General features: G+C 36.8%; 1 protein-coding gene across 1 annotated transcript in view; it reads right to left on the reverse strand.

The window, feature by feature from the left end:
• Window positions 1-20,015, reverse strand: part of ABI3BP (ABI family member 3 binding protein) — a 137,403-nt gene that overhangs the window by 72,200 nt on the left and 45,188 nt on the right. Inside the window, exons 7-18 of the mRNA XM_083855075.1 lie at window positions 17,531-17,582; window positions 17,071-17,133; window positions 15,944-16,039; window positions 15,534-15,611; window positions 10,502-10,582; window positions 9,142-9,216; window positions 6,506-6,574; window positions 5,935-6,009; window positions 4,697-4,765; window positions 3,144-3,218; window positions 1,775-1,834; window positions 1,342-1,407 (exon numbers count right to left, since the gene is read on the reverse strand). Coding sequence (XP_083711201.1) covers window positions 1,342-1,407; window positions 1,775-1,834; window positions 3,144-3,218; window positions 4,697-4,765; window positions 5,935-6,009; window positions 6,506-6,574; window positions 9,142-9,216; window positions 10,502-10,582; window positions 15,534-15,611; window positions 15,944-16,039; window positions 17,071-17,133; window positions 17,531-17,582 — 859 coding nt within the window. The remainder of the gene's footprint in view (window positions 1-1,341; window positions 1,408-1,774; window positions 1,835-3,143; window positions 3,219-4,696; window positions 4,766-5,934; window positions 6,010-6,505; window positions 6,575-9,141; window positions 9,217-10,501; window positions 10,583-15,533; window positions 15,612-15,943; window positions 16,040-17,070; window positions 17,134-17,530; window positions 17,583-20,015) is intronic.

Below are 20,015 nucleotides of genomic sequence, written 5' to 3' on the forward strand. Positions count from 1 at the left end.
CAAGAACACTGGCCAAGGGGAGTCAAGGAGAAAGCAAATTTATGAGATGAAGATACTGGAAAAAATCCAATTTAAAAATTTGGCAAAAATAAAAGAACATAAAAAATGATTCAGACAACATCACCAGGCAGGGAAACAGAAAAGAATATCCTTAGCCCAGCTCAATTTATATGCCTTGTTATAATTACAAGTATCTGATTTCTCCACTGTAAAAACAAGAAAGCTCAGAAAATTACTTCAAATAATTCATAGCAGGGAATGTACATTCCCTGGAAAAGATCCTGAAGAGTGTGAAATATCTCAGTTGATATGAAAGCAAGACTGCTTCAGACAAAAGTGCCAAATCACTTGATACTGCTCATTACATTTTTAACTTGCACTCAACTTCAGATTTTAGGCACACCAGCCTGCCCACTTAATACTTGGTTACCCCATGGGCCACAAATACTGCAAGGACATAGCACTGGCCTTGCACACCTGCCAGTGTGAAAGAAGCTGTTGCCACAAGCATCTCCACCACTGTTGCCAAGTGCCATAGCCAATGCCTGAATTAAATATTGTTTGCACGTATAGCCCCATTTATATTTACACTGAAGGTTTATACCAACATAGGCCCAAGAAAAGTGACGGGTTGGCTATAAGTACAACAGTGTCCCTTGAGACACTGCTGCCTTGCATAATTGTCAGATCTGCAAGAAATATTGTTAGTACCAGAGGTGGTCAGTGTCTTAAAACATGAAGAAATATCCCAATAATCACCAAAAGCTGAAATGAGGTATTGGTTTTAAAAAGCGTAACATGGCTTCAAAAGTAGCAGCAAGGAAGAGCATTCCCACTTCCAGGTGATGGCAATGGAAAGGCATGGGCAGAAGAAAACCAGACACCTTGAAAGTCAGGGGTGAGACAACTGAGAGGTGCAGCCTTGCCCAAGGAATGCCTGGATGGCAGCTGAACTTCTGTGATGTGTTCTTGTGCCAGCCCAGATGGGTTTGCCTCTCAGGAACACTGTCGTGTTTGAATGCATCAGACAAAGCAAGAGACACTACCCAAACACAAAGAAGCAGGGGAATGCAGCTGAAGGCCAGGTGCAACAATGTGGTCTCCCTGCAGAATGAAACATGCTTCCTGCAGAAAATGCTCATCAGCCAAGGGAAAAGCATGGAATCAAACAACAGAATTGCAGAACCAGTGCGCCGAGTGCTTCGGCAAGCCAAGCTGCACCATCACGTCTTCATCCTCTGCATGGAAGGTGACAAGGATGCCAGGTGGATTGTGGTGGGAGGTGTGATGGGAAGTGATAGAGATGGGAGACAATGGGAAAAGAAGGCTGTTGGTAGTTACCCATCACAGCTGGTTGAGTTGCCAGGGAGGAAGGAGGGGTGGGCTTCGGCCTTGGTCTTCGAGGAGCTAAGATCAAACACAGAAACCACCTTCAGGTTCTCACATGGGCTGATGTCACACAGGTCACATCAAGGCAGAGCTATAAAGAAGGGCACGCGGCCCTGCTTGGGCCAGGCTACCCTGGCACAGCTTCACTCCCTGTGGTGGCACAAAGATGCCTTTCCACTGGCATTGGCAGCCAAGGCATGAGAGGAAACCTAGAAATGGTTCCCCAGGAGATTCACAGGTAGAAGAATTTTAGTAAGAAGACATAAGGAGCCAGCCACATCCCTGACCCACTCTTTGGGATACCAGCACATCTGAACAGGCTCATCAATGCAGAGAAGAGCACTGCCAAAGGAAGCAGGGAAGGAGGGAATTGCTGGCTATTTACCCATCCTTGTGGTTTCCCGTGAAGCAGACAAGGTGGATTCCAGGACTGGTCTCTTGGTTGCTACGGTCAGACACAGAAATGATCTTGAGACATCCACTCAGCCTTGCCACAGCAGTACCAGCAGCACCAGCTCACAATGCCCTGAATGTCTGTATTTAGGGTCACTTGTGCCCTTTCCTGGCAGTGACTCGAATCCATGTTCAAGTGTTTTTGCCATGGTTGCAACGAACACAGTACTGCCTGAGCCTCAGTAGCTAAATGGCTCTGCATCAGCAGAAAAATGCCAAAATATCCAACTCACTCCTTATATTTCCTTAACAGATCCTAACAGTGCTTGCAGAAGTAACATGGTAACTAAGAATCACACCTATGTACTTAAAATTCAAGATCTGATCTCACTTTTCCCAACAACCAATGAAATCCTTCATTCTATGGGTCAGAAATTAATGTTCCTGGCACTAATATAACACAGTGTAGAGAATTTATCTCTCTGTAGATAGATGCTTGCAAGCAACTGAAAATAGGAAAATTTTCCACAGAATTCTAGCACATCTTAGAACTTACACTTGTACAACTCCACATCTCTTTGTGGAGAACAAGTCCCTTTACTGAAGCGATCTCCTCATACCCTGTTATCCTAATTTTGCACAGGGAGAATGCACAACCTAATACATAAGCCAGTGTTTAATCTGGCCTATGTGTACTCACTAGCAGTGTGCATTTTCCCCCTTTGCTTTGGGCTTGGTTTCAGGTTTAAGGCAGGCAAGACCTGTGACAGTTTACAAACATGCCCTCGGATTAAGGTGGTGGCAATAAGGAATAACTGCTGTGCGATTCCTCTGGGGTATTTTGATATTCCCAGTCTTTGGAAAAGACCTTCTGTTCAGGTCTTTTTGACTTGATCCTTTTCTAGCAACATTCATTCACTCACTAACCAAAGTGTTTGCACCTGCTTAAGAACAGTAGATAAATCTTCTTTATGTCCATGAAGGAGCTTTTCCAATGTGCAAAAGGAACAAATTTGACATCTTAACAGTTATTTAACCATTCCTAACAATGGGTCTCCACATCCATCCATCCATCCATCCATCCATCCATCCCTCTCCATATATACAAACAATCCTTTGCAAGAAAACCTGGACAAGCTAATTGTTTGCCAACATTAAAAAAAAAACCCAACAAAAAACCTTATCTTTGCAATATTTCATACCAAATGTCTCAAACGTTGCAACAGATGCAACTAGTTTCTGTCTCTCCATCTTTATAAAGAGCAAGTCAGAATAAACCCTGCATTTAGTAGAGCATTGCTGTGTCTTTTGAGAGACTACCTAGATGTGAGGAGAACTACAGAGAAGACAGACATCGTTACCAGCTGAGATTGGTGGCACTTCTAGCATGCCAGATGTTGTGAATCTTGAAGAAAGAGGCTTCCTTTCATCTAAATCTGGAAAAATAATCTTATGTTAAAAGGCTTAATTGCCTCAGAGCTACCTGAATAACTCAGGACTTTGTGAACAGATGTTGCTTTGTTAAAATGGAAGCACAGGGAAAATGGCTTGTGAGTCAGCTGGGCATTGCTCTGTCTCATGAACTGTTAGGTTGGTGTGGAAGTCAATGTGGAAACCAGGCAGCCTAATTGGTCATACTAATGAGAACTCTTATTATTACATAATAATCTTTGCACATAATGCATGGCAGAAAGTAAGAAAACATCTTTGGTTCCAGAAAGTAGTCAAGGGGCCAGCCTTTTTACGGAAACATTACACGGAAATGTGTGCAAGTATTTTATTCCCTCTCACAATTAAGTTCTCTCAGCACAGGAAAAAAAAACCCAAAACCAAGAAAGCCAGGTCCACAGAAATGGAAATCTTAATAATGAGAAAACAAAACACAACCAACTAAATGGAACTCTCCTTTCTGCCTCTGATCCTCCATCCTCCACAAAGATGAATAATGAGAGCAGATGAGAATCTAGTTAGCAACAGGAATAAGTGTATGAATTACCGTGATGATGACAACTAAAGCAATGCTTTAGCAAAGTTTCAAAAAATAGCAGCAAGGATTAAAAAAAAAGAAAACAAAATCTTTTAAACTATAATGAAGTCAACTTATCAACTTTACCCCATGCCATTCTAACAGCTGAAGCTGAAGCTCTGTAGTAATTATAGGCTATTTGGATATTTCCAAATCAGCAGTATCTCTAGCTGCTCTTAAAAAAAAACCCAAAAAACCCCAACAAACAACCAAACCTGAGAAATAATTTCATGTAAGTAAATTAAGAAGGAATATGTGATGGAGAGAAATTTTACTTTCCGCTACTCTGCAAAGTATTTATTATTTTTACTTATTTATTTAAAAATTAACCTCCTTTGTCTATTTCAATTACCATCAGTAATTGCTTAGCTGAAGATATTACCTTGGGCCTCCTCATGTACCTAAGGCTACAGGAAAAACAATCTATTCCCAGAACTATAACTCAAAGTATAGCTTAGTTGGAAAGGTCTGGTCTTAGCTGTGTTGACTTACTTATTTTAAGACAGCACACAGGAAAAGATCACAGCAAACTCTACGTGAAAAATTGACAGGATGAAAGAAACAAACAAAAAAAATCTTATCACTAAAAAGTGTGGTATTTTACTTGACTGGAAAAGCCTTAAGCCTTGCAAAATTTAAATCTTTTCCTCTTTGATCAATACTGAATTATTCTGCAAGCTAGTTGCAGACTTGCTTTAAACTTGTGCTCTGCCTGATCACAGGAATGAGGATGCTGATAGAGAGTTGAACAAATAAGATGTGGGGAAACACCTAAGGCAAGCAGTAAGCAACAGCTGTCTGAAATCATCAACATGGAACCAGCAATGAACTTTTCATCACCAACCAAGCAAAAGGTTATGCTTCTGAAAGAATATGATTGTAATTTACCAGTATCAGGTATTTCTGAAGATGTGAAAGTTTGGGGAGTAGAAATAACGTGAAGAAAGTCATGTGAAGCTGGAAAATAAAAGCAAAAATAATGCTGTATTGTTTTGAAGTGACAAGAAACTTTCTGCAACAACATCATATTCCTTCATAAGCTCAGAAAACTTCTGGGTAGTATTTAACACATTATGCGCCACTGAACGGAAGAGTCTGAAATGTACAATAACTGATTAAGTGTGACTTGAAAGTTATTTCCAAATGATGCATTAATGCATAATGCATTTTATGACCAAATTGTTATCAGATTCACACAGAAAGATGAAATATAGAGTTAAAAAATGGAAATACAAGGCTATTCGAATAGGAGAACAAATTATGAATAAAAAGGAGCAAACTATGACTGCATGGAATTTTTTTCTAGGATCAGTAAGAAGGATATCTTGGTGCTGAAACTGGAGAAGGAAAAAGGATGACAAAACAGGAACAGACCAAATGAAACATAGAAACTGTCTTTTGTCAGACATGTGAACAGCTGATTTCTGCAATCAATATCTCCCCCTCAGTAATGGATTTCCCTCAATGTTAATTTCTTCCAAAAACATATGCATCAGGCATTATATTACTGGCGTTCTAATGAAATGAAATCTTTCCAACTGGCTCTCATTCTATGATTTTTTTTTTCCTTCTTTTGGAAAACTGTCAGTTGCCCCAGGCAAATAACTATAAAAAAAGAGAAACACATAATAGAAATTCTGTAAGGACCAACTAGAAAGCATCTGAATCTTCAGTGATATGTTTTTATAGTGCCAGTTTAGAAATCTGGGAGGAATTATGTCTATGTTTATACAGAAAGACTAAAAGAAGAGTGATAATTTCAAAATATGTTGGAATTTCTTCAGTTTCCATTCATCTCTTACAACTCAGAATCCTTCAGCAAGGATATTCTATTTATGAAATTCAGGTGTGGACAGTCCTATTTAAATTTGATATTTACAGCAAGTCCAATTTAATTTTAAAACTAAGAATTACATGCCGTTGCCAAACATGGAAACCCCCCTGAACTACTAGTTTAGTTTTCGAGATAAAATGTCACAAAGAGAACTGATACTTGATGCAGCACTTCCATACCTACAGTTACTCTTCACTTATGTGCAACTGAACAAACTATTTCACGAGAGGCACTATGTCTCCTCCAAAAATTCCCAACTGTCAGGAGCATTAACCTCATGAGAAACCATTACCAGATCGGGTTGGGTGCACTTCCACGGTACCAGACGGTTTGGATCCCGAAGAAACGGTCTGTTTTTCCTCAAAAGCTGAAAAAAGAATCTAAGCTTAAAATGCTGAGAGAGCTGTGACTGGATGGATTAGCATCGGACAGCAAAGTGAAGGTCGTGCGTTTCCAGATGATGCTGGCACAAAGCTGAGCAAGGTGACAGATGGCCTCAAGAGAGACATGAGACAACGGCCAGGACAAGAGGAGGGGATGGCTGGAAAAACAGGTTTCTGGCCTTGAAATGCAAGTGCCACATGCTTGAGAGAACCCTTACCAGCAAGGGATTCTCTGTTATTAAGTTTTCTGGGTAAGAGCTGCAGCTATACCAAGAGAAATAAGATGACGACGAGATAAAATGACACTGTCTTTAGGCAGTTTTTAAGCTGACAACAAACACATTTTTCAGGCAGTTACACAGACACAAGAATGGTGAATAAGCAGCTTTCTGTGAATGTTGGTAGCCAAGATTAACATTTGCAGATCTACATGATGCTAAGATAATGGAAAAAAAATAATGGAATTAATCTGCTAATTACCCATTTCGACCTCTCTCGTTTCTGCAGAAGGTAGAGATGATATGGGTTTCAAGGCTGGACTCTGAGTAGCTAAGAGCAAACATGGCACAAAATTTTATCATTCCAAGACAGACTCTTCTGGAAAGTGATGCAATATCTAATTTCAACAGTAACTAAAAAGAGTTTTATTGTTTGAAGGTGTCTTTGTTCCATTAATTTCTACCCCATTCATATTTAACATACCTTATGTAATCAAGCTGAATCCTTATTACTTAACAGGATTTTATTCACAGCAAGGTAGCTACAACCCATCATTTGATATTCACAACATGCAGATCTGTAGTCACTACTGCAATATGTATAACTATTTTTAAAGGAAGTGTAATGGCAAAAGATAAGAGTAGTACAATGAAATCAATGAAATGTTGAAGTTAGTAAACTGCACCTACTATCTGTTATCTGTAATGAGAATTATTACAAAGACATTTGGGTTTCTTCACTTTGAAGTATGGATAACCTGAAGCACGCTTTAATGAAAATAGAGTCAAGATGGAATTGGGCACTGCTACCTAAAAGCCATCATGAACAAGTTTCCACCATATGCAGATTTTGCACTACTGTCCTGCTACTGATCCTACTCAACTGTGTGTACTGGTCAGTAAGTATTTCTATTTCTGTTAAAACCCCCATTCAAGTAATTAGGTGTAGGGTTAATTTCCAGGAAATATGAATATATGCCAAAAAGTGAACGGCCTTTTTTTGATACATTGGATCTGCTTTCCCATTTACTTTCAATCCACCTTATCACATTAACAATTTGGATCCCAGGTTACTATCCTGATATCGTTGGACTGAGCAGCTGGACCAGATGATCATTGTAGATCTCTTGCAAAAGGAACCATTCTATTCTATATTTATAGAGAAGAAAACACTACCAACAAAAGTCATATGATTCCCATCTTGTGGCAAAAACTTCCATAGATCCATTTACATCCAGTAAAAACTATAAGAGATCTCCCAAAGGCATCAGAACATTGAAGGCACGTTCACAAAGATATCTTTTCATAAACATTTGAATTCAAAATATACTGACCACACAGGAAGTTTACAAAACAAAGGAGAGATCTCCCTCTAGCACAATCAAGATAGAAAAATAAAGAAAAAATTCTTCAGGGGAACTGGGGTAGTATACAGGTCAGATGTAGTTGAACTTCATAAATTAAATTTTGCTTTCTTTGCTGGTTTTATGACCAGGTGATCAGGTGATCAAGGTGATGAAGAAGCACAGTACAGAGAAATCTCCTCTGTATAACCACACCCTGACTCTCACAGAATATCTTTGACTTCCAGTGACTTCATGGAGAGCACAGATGCTCCCTCTGACCCAATGTCTGGGCCTAGCCTCACATAATGAAATCCCACTATTCAAAGGGAATGGAGGACATGAGGACAAAGCCATAATAAATAGTTGAATTAAACACTTATTTTTTCCTCAGGTGTTGCTAAGATTCCACCTTTACCACTGAGACAAACAGTATTAGATTATTATTCCCTTTCTTTTACAGAAAGAAAAAAATACTTCACATGCCTAATAATTTTCAGTTTTTCAGCTACATTTGTAGCAAACAGGTTCTTAAATCATCATGCGAGAGGCATCCTTTGAATGCTGCTTCTAATTGGATTTAACCAAATGTCTTTCACTACAATGAGAACAAATGTCTCTCCCCATTCCCTCAAACATATCTGGAAAAGAGCTGTCAAAAAACCCTATCAAATTAAGAATAAATTGTGAAGATTATTTTCATGATCTTGAGAATCTGCTTCAAATATACATTTCAAGAACTAAGAGGCACTCCTGGAAATTATTTTAAAATTTGGCAGACTACATGAAGCATAATGTATGCAGTATCCCGTCCTAATAACCCAGGACTGTTCTATGATAAGTTCTTGACTAATGCTTAATGAAATATAAATTAATCTGATTCAAGGGCCCTCCAGGTAACAAGTGTAATAGCTGTTAAGTAGCAATAAGCAATAGTTTTGGTAGAATGACCTATTTATGACTAACACAAACACAGAGAAAATACAGTCCTGTTATGAAATCAGAGATCTTCAGAAAGGGAGACACAGGGTACAATGTAGAGGAGAAAAAGCTCAAGATGGTGAGAGATGGGACTAGGGTTGACACTGGACACCCCCTGCCACAAACAGCCCAACAATGTCAGTTGTAAAAACTGCACACTTGGAACTGGACAAAAATTAGTTCAGGGTAACAACAAGGACACAGAAATAATATCTGCTACACACAAATGGTCCCCTATGCAGTGAGCCCACATCTGAGATGTCTCCCAGCAGAAGAAATTAAGAAAGAAGGGAAGAGGAAGAAGAAGTCCACACAAACATCATTTTCTTCCCAGCACAGGACTTCAGGTGCTCATACCTTGCTGAAATACCCCCACTCATCACCAACACAAACATCAGAGCACCGAGCTTAGGCCCAGTTATGTAGTGAAAGGGTGCACAAAGCACCACAAAAAGGGTACAATATAAGAAGTTTGTGTGTTACTGTTTAATTACATTACTTCTCTCAATGGAGAAAGCTTTGTGAAGATATTTTTTCACTAAAGTTTACCCATATTTACAAAGAAAGTAATTACCAAGTTCTGTCAATGGACTTTTTGGAGCATCAAAGATTCTGGGTCCAGAAGGAAGTAGCTGTATTTCGTTAGAAGCTATGATAAAAAAATAACCAAAACTTTACTTGAGTAAGAATACTACAGGGCACATCATGGATTTATATCTGGCTTATGAACCACTCACTCCTGAAAACAATGATATTTAATAAAAAAGAAAAAGTAGTTCCAACCTAGAGAAAAACCAAACATAATTTGTCAGTGAAAAAAGTATGTGGAATGTGAAGGAAGCCCTTTTTTCCATAACTGTTAAACATAGATCTATCAATCATGGGAGTTTGACAATGAACATCTATCAGTAACTACAATCACCTAGTTAAAAATTAATCAATGATCCATCTGGATTAGTTTTCATATTTTAATCTTTGAAACATAGCAAAACCAAGAAAATTTGAGTATGATTAAAAAAAAGCTGATTAAAAGTTAAAATGAAATTAGCTTGACTGATGGTGTCACTTCAGTAAATTCTGGAAATCTGCTGTCAAATTTAAATAAAAAAAATTGAGTAAGACATTAACATGAATCAATAGGATTGTGTAAAATGCATTTCTTGAGAAGCATTAGCAGTCCTCTTCATGGGAAGATCTGCAAAAAAGATTTCAGTCTTGCAAACATTCCTGGTCCTTCCCTTTATCATACATCCTCCTGAATGCAGGCAAGCTGCCCTTTAGAAAAATCTAAGCAAAGTTAAAAAAATAATAGAACTAAATATAGCCTCAAGTTTAGATTTGTCCTCATAATTTTGCATGGCTCAGGGAACAAAGTACAAGCAATAAACTCAACATTAGAGAATTTAGAATTCTGAATACCAGAACTAAATAAGCATTACACCAAATCACAAAACTAACCATACAACATTGAGTCAAAAATTGAAAAAGTCAGCAGAGCTTCTCTTTCCTCCAAGGCAAATACAACTATATCCCATCACATGCAATATAAAATTGTTCTTATTCATTGCTGTTGGTGTTGCCTAAATGAACCTGTAATCAGAAAAAAATCAATGCAATCACTGAGGTCAATTTTACAGATGGAAATTTTGTGTCAAACATGCAGATCACATGAACAGAAAGCATTAATTTGAAAAACCGAATTGAATCACGCAGTCAAATCTGTGAAAGCCACAGTTCAGCCAGAGCTAGGTGCATCCTGCTTTACAATTCATTCCAGCATTAGTCACTGGAACCACAAAAGAAACCAGAATATTTTAATGAGGACATCCTTTGGAGCCAAAACAAAGGGGATGTAGCAAGTAGTAGAAAAATTCTGCTGGAGGTAAAAAAGCATTTAATGCAGAAAGAATGTGAAAAGCAGCAAGATGAGTTACCCGGTATGCTTTGAGTTTGCACCAATTTGGGTTTAGGCGTTGATTTAAAATCTTCAGGTCCGTGTGCTTTCTCAGCCTGAGCTAGAAGAAAGAAGGTTAATGTAATTTAAAAGCCCTCTGAAATTTTCTTGATCTACTGCCAAAAACCTGATGCTTTTCTTATCACCACTTCATGTCCCATGATTAGAATGATTTCTACAGCAGCTGAACTCCATCATGATTAATATTTACTTCTGTTTTCAGATGTGAAATCGATATGATGTTTTGGATTTATTTTGCTGTAGTTTTACATTGACAAAAGAAAATATAAATCATGAATGGCAAAGTTAAGGACAGAAACTCACACTGTACTTCTGTTACAGCCTCTTGAATTCATTATAATAGATTATAAACAAGACCCATTACATCACAAAGTGTACTTACAAATATTTTCCCTGTTATTCTGAATGGTTTTTATTCCTTCTATTATAAAAATTTTCACGAGCATAATAAATACTCACCTGTAATATCTCAGCTCTTTCAATTTTCTAGTAATTATAGAATAAGTTTTGGTTTCCACTCATTCTTCTAACTCTACATTTTTAGAGTAATACACAGGCAGTTTATTTAACAGCCATTAAATGTGCCTAAACCAATTTGCTGGCCATATTTTAATATACTACTGCATACCTATACTCTGCCAACTGTTTCACATAACAATTAAAGTCAGTTCTTTTCTCTGCATCTTGCTGGAGATGCCAGAGGTGTTTAATCATTCATGCAGTACTCAGAATTTGTCATTTAAGATTGTAGAATGACAAAGCTTATGGATATGGAAAACAGAATGGCAAAGTGTCAGCCTTGAATTGCCACAAGCACATTAATGCCCTCCACAGACCAAACTGTGCAGTGTTTAGCACATGCTGCCTCTTTAAAGAGTTCCTTAATATTGATGGTTGACATCAATACAGCACTAAGTTTTAGTATTAATTTAATAAAAAATCACTTTCTTTGCTGTTACAGTTACAAGAATTTTTCTAGTTTTCTAGTTTGGAGTATGTGCCACACAATCTGGGACCTTTGGAGGTGCTGCCTTGTTAGGGCTCAATTCAGCTTCAGTTACTGCTGTTATTGTCATCAGTGCAAGGAGGAGTTCCTTGTCCACAGAAGGTAGAGAAATTTCTCTCTATGAAACCCATGGGAGAGAATTCACCCACAAGAAACACTGAAGAAACAACCAACTACCAGTACCTCAGGAGCAGTTCAAAATCTTATTTCTTATTGGTGAGGTGCAATAATAATAATAATAATAATAATAACAAAACTGAATAAAAGCAAATACAGAACTCATGTATTGTTTTGTTTTTTAGAGGTCAGAGGGTTTACACTCAAATGAAATGTGTCTTAGCTGAGCAAGCTGAACAAGCTAAAACATGCCTAGAGTTAGAACAAAAGAAGTCAAGCTCTCAGTTTTGTACGAAACATTGTAGGGGTGACATGAAAATAAGATATTTTTGTTAAAAAGAAGATACAGGAAGAAAGAAGTTTAGGCTCTGAAAGCTAAATTAGAGAAAAGAGAAATGCCTATGACTATTGCAGGGCAGGGCAAACTAGGCTTATTGTACTGGTTCAAGGCTATCCACAAAGTGAAACATCAACAGTCAGGTTTCTTTATCATCACAGCATGGAGTACAGCAAGAATGCACCTAGACAATGTTTCTTAAAATTTTCATCTAATTTCTCTGGACCCTCTTTTCATCTACAACTGGAATTAAGACATGCTGATGGAAACATTTATCTCACTATTGATATTCCCTGTGAGCATAAGGGGAACTCTTCAGTGGTCAGAAAGAGGGCAGGAGGAACAGAACTTGGGAGACATGGCAACAATGGAGTTATTTCAACTGAACGTTAACCCTACCTAATGGATTCACAGGTGGCACTTTTAATTTCAAGGTTTTTTCATATTTCCCAGAAATACAGATATCTAGGTTTATTAAATTTTAATTTATTTAACTTTATTAAAGGTATAAACATTTTTAATCAATTTAATTTTAATAATTAATTAATTTATTTATTATTAAAATAGAATTTACTAAATTTGTTGTATAACCCCTCATATAAAAGAAGAACTAGCTTTTTTGGTTTTTTTTCCTTTTAAAAAAAACCAAAAGAAAACTATTTTTTTCATGTCCCAGACTAATGTGCTCATATTTCTAAGGGTTGGTGAGCTTCAAATTCCCTGTGGAGTTAATAGAAAGACACATTTAGCAGAGAAAGTTGTACCAGTAGTTTGAGGTATGTTAGACAACAATTCGAAGATTGAGGAAAGCACTAGAAATTTCAGCTGTTGTGTTAAGAATAAATTAGACCTGAGTGGAAAATATTGTAACAAGACTGGCAAAAACAAAGAATGAAAGAGCTTACTAACAAGTCTTTCCATGGAAATGCATGCCAAGGGAGGGGAGGATTGAAATTAAGAAAATAATGGGATGCCTGGTGGACAAATACATGAAAAAAAGTTACTAAAGTGTGTCACATCACAGAACACACCCTTTGATAAAGAGCCAGTGGAATACAAGGGTAGCCCAGCACACAGATCATTTCAGATAGACTGCTTGCTGAAATACTTGGAGCTCTTTTCTTCCCTTCTAGCATGGCTGATGACACAACAGCTGCTACAGCACAGAGCTCCTTCTAAATCACTGTTCTCTTGCCAGTCTGGCACCAGCCCTTAAACCTTCCACAGCAAATAATTATTATGCCTTACTCAAAGAGTCCAGTATGATTTTTCAAATAGCAATGTCTGAGTGAAATATAATGAAGCAGATCCTGTTGCTAAACTCAATTAATTATGTCTGCATACTAAACTGTCTCTTAAATACAACCCTTGCAAAGGTTTGCTGCTCAGATCTCTCACCCAAGTTACTCATAAAAGAATACTTCAGCATTTTAGCTTAATACAGACAAATTATTATTCCATATTCCATGGCAAGACAGAATTACACTCAAAGAACATTTTTCTTTTAAAGGATTCACTTTCACTTCCCCATTTCCTGACTTCTTTTTTTTTTTCTCTTTAACTGAAATGCTGTAAAGCACGCCATGATGGAGTGTGATGTACTCTTAGTTTAACATGAGGCACTGGTGCTGAGATCAACAAATAATATCTGAAAGGAATGGCAGACATGGAAGCAAAACCACAAAGGAAGCTTGAAATGGAAAATAAAAATTATTCTAAATATTTCATAACTATTGATGTGAGAGCAATAAGAATGTGTTTAGTTGTAACAAATTGTAACCAAATTGTTACAAGGAAAGTCACTACTTGCCAATTATTACTAGTATAATGAAACATTATTCAACTCCATAAAAGTACAATTCTGCGCTATGTCTAGACATGACAATGTTTATGGTTAGAAATTCTACATGCTGGTACATAAATATAATTACAGAACACAAAGGAAAGGAAATGGAATGAACCAACACTCTCCTTCCCAGCTGCCACGTTTCACACTCTCCAGCTGACTGACATCAACAAGGAATGATACATTTTGATCAGATGAATGCAAGCCTGAGGGCTGGGATTTGAAGACATGGATTCTGATGGAGAACCAACCATATACATGTGTTCAGTTTTCACTTTCACAAAAAATGGCAAAGTTCTAGAAAATATACTTCCAGATTGCCAGTTCTAAAACAGTAGTTACTTAAATAAGGTAAATAATCTAGTAACATAATAAAAAAAAAATTAATTCCACAAGAGATCTTGAAATGTAAGAGAAAACAAACCAATCAAACAACCTAAAAAGACACTTTATAGCTTTCTAAAAAAGATCCACAAAATTTCAATGCATCCTTGGATAATAAATTCTTGTGAAGAGGCATCATTTTTTTCCCTCTTAATATTTAGGATGAACAGGAAAGAGCCATCTATATGAAGGCTTTGCAGAAAGGAAGGAATGGTTTAAAGTAGAATTTGGCAAATATATTCATCTATTTAGGAGAAAATAAAGTTCTAACATTTTCACAGAAGAATAAAAAGATGGATCAGTTAGTCTGAAAGATTGTTGTCAATGTGATTAAATGATATTGCTGTATTTCTTTACACCTTTTTAATTCCCTATGCATTTTTGGGGAGGGCTTTTAATTCTGTTGTTGTTGTTTTGTTTTTTGTTTTTTAAGTCTAACATGATATTATGAAGTTAAGCATAGCATTTTTTTATATACTTAAGGAACAAATTAAACACAATCATATTTAAGGGCAGTATCTGCCTGAATTGTGTGGTGTCAAAGAAATCGCAGGCTAAACCACTTCATCCAGCCAGGAAACACTTGATAGATAGAAGAGAGTGATGCCAGAAAAATCACATAATATGTCTAAACCAAACCAAACCTTTGGTCATTGTTTCCTCGAATTCCTTTTTAACTTTAAATTCCTGCCGCTGTTCAAGCATCCCTTCTTCCTTTCAGCAAAGAAGTTGGCAGAAGCCAGCTATTGTCTCTTGTGACAGCAGAACCAAGATTTCAGACTCAGTTATAGGATTAGAGCCAGACTATAGAAAATGAAGATAGACACATGCCTTCTTAAACAATTCTGAAATGTGGGTCAACAAAGTGGGTGAAAAGTTAATCTTCATCATTTGACTCTGAAAAATTCAGGTCTTTCCAATCTTCTCCCCCTTCCAAACTGAAAATGTTAAAATATATGACTGCACTTGTCATAGAAATTCATAAAGTAGTCTGTCTGTGTTACACAAGAAACCTCATTTTCCCGTTTTTCACAATTTCAAGGCATCCATTACACCACAAAGTATGGTTCTAATTCTACATAGTTTTATAAACTTAACAATTATATCACCTGAAACTTTAATCCAAAATTAGATTCAGATTTTTATCCACATTACCACTCCTTGCTAATTCAGCCACTATCCTCCTGTTTTCCAACTGCTACTTTAACTGTAGATCAGGCAGCACAAAGATGGGTTTAATTTTAGTTTATATATTTGGCAAAGATATTCCGCAGAGTTTCTAAAAACAGAATTTTCATTACCTGGAAGGGACTGTGGGGAGATTTCTTGAACTTCTGGCGTTTTGGATTCAGCAGGCCATACTCCAGTTTCATTCTTAGCTAAAAGAGCAGACATTAGAGAGTAATTACAAAGATATATCTGCTCTCTTTTACCACAGATTTATTTCTGTCCCACTTTAGTTTGACTAAGTAAGCCAACATGGATAAATGTGGACAGCTGAGTACCTTTAGGACCCAATGAACTTCCACTGCACAATCACTCAAGCTATGTTAAACACATCATCATTGGCTTTGTTTTGTTCATTAAAAGATACATTAAAAGATACTTTAAAAATAAAATTTACAGCAAGGATTTAATGACTTGTGAGTCGTTATTTTCACAGTGAAAAATGTTTTTCAACATTTTTAATTTGTCTAGCATTTCTGCTTACCCAGTTTTTTCCTGGATGCTTGAGGTATGTCGTCTATTGTTAGGAGAGGAGGAAGTTTCTGCTGACTTTCATTGAGACCTGGAACAATAAGGTGCACTACAGAGAAAGATGTGTGCCATTAATTACAGAAGACATGAAAGCACACAGTCTGCTCTCTGAGATACCTGAGCAACTGCTACTGAACCACTGGGAGTTTAGTCTGAATATCTGGGAAGTGAGTTTGCTCTATCTCATAATTATCTCCCCCATTTGGTGGCATTTCCCCGTTATACTACTCCTTCTATCACCACCATTTCACTATTTATCAGAGTTGGAAACCATTCAGCACCGGAACACACAGCCCTGGAATACTGCAGGATCACAGATACTGGGCCAGATTCTGTCTGGTGGGCCAAGTAGGCTCAACACCAGACTGGGTTAACAAGTGTGTGTTTGACTCTCATCAATACACTGAAACTCACTCAAAGAAAACTTAAGGTAAAGTTATGCACTCATAGAAAATATTTACATATATAAAGGACTAAACAATAAATCCAGGAATAAATTGGTCACAAGGTACCTGATGCAGTGAGCCTTCCAATGCAATTTCAGGCAGACCAGTAGCTCACCACACTGTGCACTATATGACAGACTTCCCTTTGTTTTTATGTTCTAAGCCAGTATTGCATATTCTTACAGGTGAAACAAGAACATAAAGCATGAAACTGAATGGCTTGAAGAGAAAGAGTAATGCCCAAAGATCTAACATCAAATTCTAACTGCAGATTTCTGTGGTTTAATAGATCAGGTTTGTGACTGTAGATGTGATGATGCTGTGCTACCTTAGAAGCCCAGTAAGATAATGCTTCATCTCAACAAGATATTTGCCATAGAACTTCATTTGAAGTATGAAAGAACTCCTTGGCTTAAACAGTGACAGTATCCTCTTTTAAATATAATGACAATAAAATTTCACTTAAACGACAACATTCTCAAACCATCTGTACCACCATAGAATATAACAAATATTGTCTGCACCCTTTGATATGTATGAAAAAACTCTTAAGATGAAGAAAATTAAAAGCATTTGCACAATTCTAAGTTTCAATCAGGGGTTAAGAGAAATAATAAGAGTATCTTCTAGTCACCTAATATTGCTCCTGGGAGAGAAGAACTATCTGGTGCTTTTGACTGCGTCCGATTTTGAAGAACTGTGGAGACAGCAAAAAACAACATTATTTTTAAATTAGAAGCTAATTAAAAAAAACCCAGAAACACACAAACAACCCCCCAAAGCTAAATAAGAAGCAAAATCACACCCGAAACAAATCTCAGCATTCTAAAAACCTTTCCTCAATACTTGCAGATGAGACACCATCCTAATCTTTTCTGTATTTACTGTTTAAGAGACTGAAACTGTTTCCTCTACATCATCTCCTAATTGTGCACCTCTTTCCCCTGGTATATCAATTTTGGTGAAACTGAAATTCCGTGCTTATGTTATTATAGGGCCAGCTGCAGGACATCCCATTACCCTGACACTCATTTTAATCTCAAGTTACTCTTGCAGAGGATAAGAATAAATTAGAAAAAAAGACACAAACTTACTTTGTTTGATTATTGTGACAGGGACCAACTTCTTATTATCACTGAATATAATCTGAAAACAGAGGGGAAAAAAAAAAGATAAAAGTAGCGTCTTGGGATAACTGCCACAATTGTAATTGAACTGAGTAATAAAAATAGAGGGTTCTAGTCCAATACCACGCCTGTCCCAAGTTAACACTGGATATGGCTCTGGCCCTGGTCCCTGATGGTTGTGTTATTGCTTCAGTTCCCACGGGCTAATGTGGTAATATTGCATTTTGATCTCCTTCTAACAGCTTGAGATGTTTTGCCCAATAAAAACACAGTATTTGACATCTTAGGAAACCCCAATCCTTTTTTCTCTTAAGGATTTCTGAATCACTCACTGGGGACTAGTCCAGAATGCTAAGAAAAAGCTGAAATTAACCTACAGCAAAATGCCTAAAACACATGCAATTACAATTCAGTCACAGGACACAAATATATTATCAGGAATACTACATTTAGAACACAGACAATTTCAGAACCAGGTGCACATTTGTAAACCATTTGCACTCTTGGGTGCATAGCCTGATTAAAGTAGATTAGCTCAGAATAATTTTATTTAGTGGAATTGTTTCCAAAGCACAAGGGGTCAGCCACCCACATGATTTTTAAATTTTTATGCTAAATACTTGGACTTTTATGCTGTTCATTTCTCTTTGGCCCAGATTACATCTTGCCTAAATGTGAGTATCCAATTATATTGATACACACACACACAAAAAAAAACCAAAACAAAAATCAAACCAAACCAAACAAACAAAAAAACCCACAACCAAAACATAAATGGACCCCACAGTTATTAAAATAAAACAGCTGATAACAAAGATAAGAATTATGAACAAATTCTGAAAGCTTAATAATACACTCAAGTGATGAGAGAAGGTAGGCTGTAATAATAACAACATAAAAATGCTACATACATTAAAAGGGGATTTTTTTTTTTAGTTATATTTGAGTTACAAGAAAGAAAATAACTCTGACAATCACCTTCCATACTAAATATATTCTGCTCAAATCAGAATCAAATAATGTTAATTTTGCACTTTATGACATCTGGTCTACTGCATTTGAAAGAACCCTTCCATCAAAAGTCAGGGTTTGATGACAAAGTGCTAATCATTTACCTAAGGATAACTATTTTTGTTCTATTCTAAATACTTCTGAAAAGCTTTAAAAACAATGGCTGGGTACACATTAAACACATACCAAAGTTTAAGAAACTGAAAGAAGGCAAATCTCCACAAGTAAGAGGAACCTTTCCTTGGGGAAATGGATGGAGGCTGCTTATTCTACGATAGTTTTTGCTGTTTGCCACCTAATAACAGCTTTGCATTGGTGTGAACATGGTCTTAAATTAAGTGGCGGTTTCACGACATATAATTGTCATTATACGAGGATAAAAATAAACTTCCTTCTTTACTCTTCTTTTTTCACATTTCCATTTTGTTTTCTAGTGAAAAGATTGTGTTGCAGGTGATCTGCTTTTGAAGTAGCCCTCCTATTCATGTGACTAGCAAATACGATGGAATGCATTTGTTAGAAGAAGGTGTTCATCTTATTGTATTTCTCATCAGAAGCCTTACAACAAAGTAAACAGCTCTAAAGTTGTAGTGAGTACTTGAGTAACTTCTACTATAGAACTTCTAATCATAATTACTATCAACTTTTTTATTAGTAAACACTTCTTTTATTTACAAGAGTATTCGTTCTTTGTTGAATAATAATGGATGGCTACAATGACAGCAATATAAAAATTCAAAATATATAAAAAATACATTTAAAATCACTGAGGAATGAATATGTGACATGAAATCCATGTTCTCCAGCTGCTATAATTAGACTGCTCACCTGCATAAATCTGTAACTGCAGCATTTCAAATTTACCCATGTTGTCAAAGCTTTTTTCTCAGTTTCCACAAAGTGACTAATTTAGGTATTCCTAGGTCTAGTAATATTTACTACTTATACAAACTATTTTGGAAACATCAGACCATCATCTGTAGGAATGTCACTATCAACCATATTTTTCAGATGGGGAATATAAAGCCTATAGATATTAGGAACATTAGTTATTAAAACAGCTGTTGCCATTAGAAAAGAAAATGGCAAATAGAGTATTCCTTATTTTCAGAGGAAAATTAGAGATGTAAATTATACCGTAGGTCAAGCATAGTTAAAAAATAATCTCAAACATTCTGGGAAACAACACATGACAACATTACTTTAGGAAACACTTATTCTTTCTTTCTGTGTTGTATTCTGATACTTCAAAAAGCCAAAACTAACGGGCATGCATGTAAGAGATTGTCCTCCTCAAGGAAGGCTCATGCTCAGTCTGGACTGAATAAAGTTTGGAGGAGCAGGAATGTTTCCTTCTAGAGTTTAACAAATGGTAGAAGCTAAGAGCCCTTTTTGGCTGGAAAAACTGGGGACAACCCAGGACTGGGGACGACCTTCCAGA

Source organism: Zosterops lateralis, assembly GCF_965231275.1.
Source record: "Zosterops lateralis genome assembly, chromosome: 2".
Taxonomy (NCBI): Eukaryota; Metazoa; Chordata; class Aves; order Passeriformes; family Zosteropidae; genus Zosterops; species Zosterops lateralis.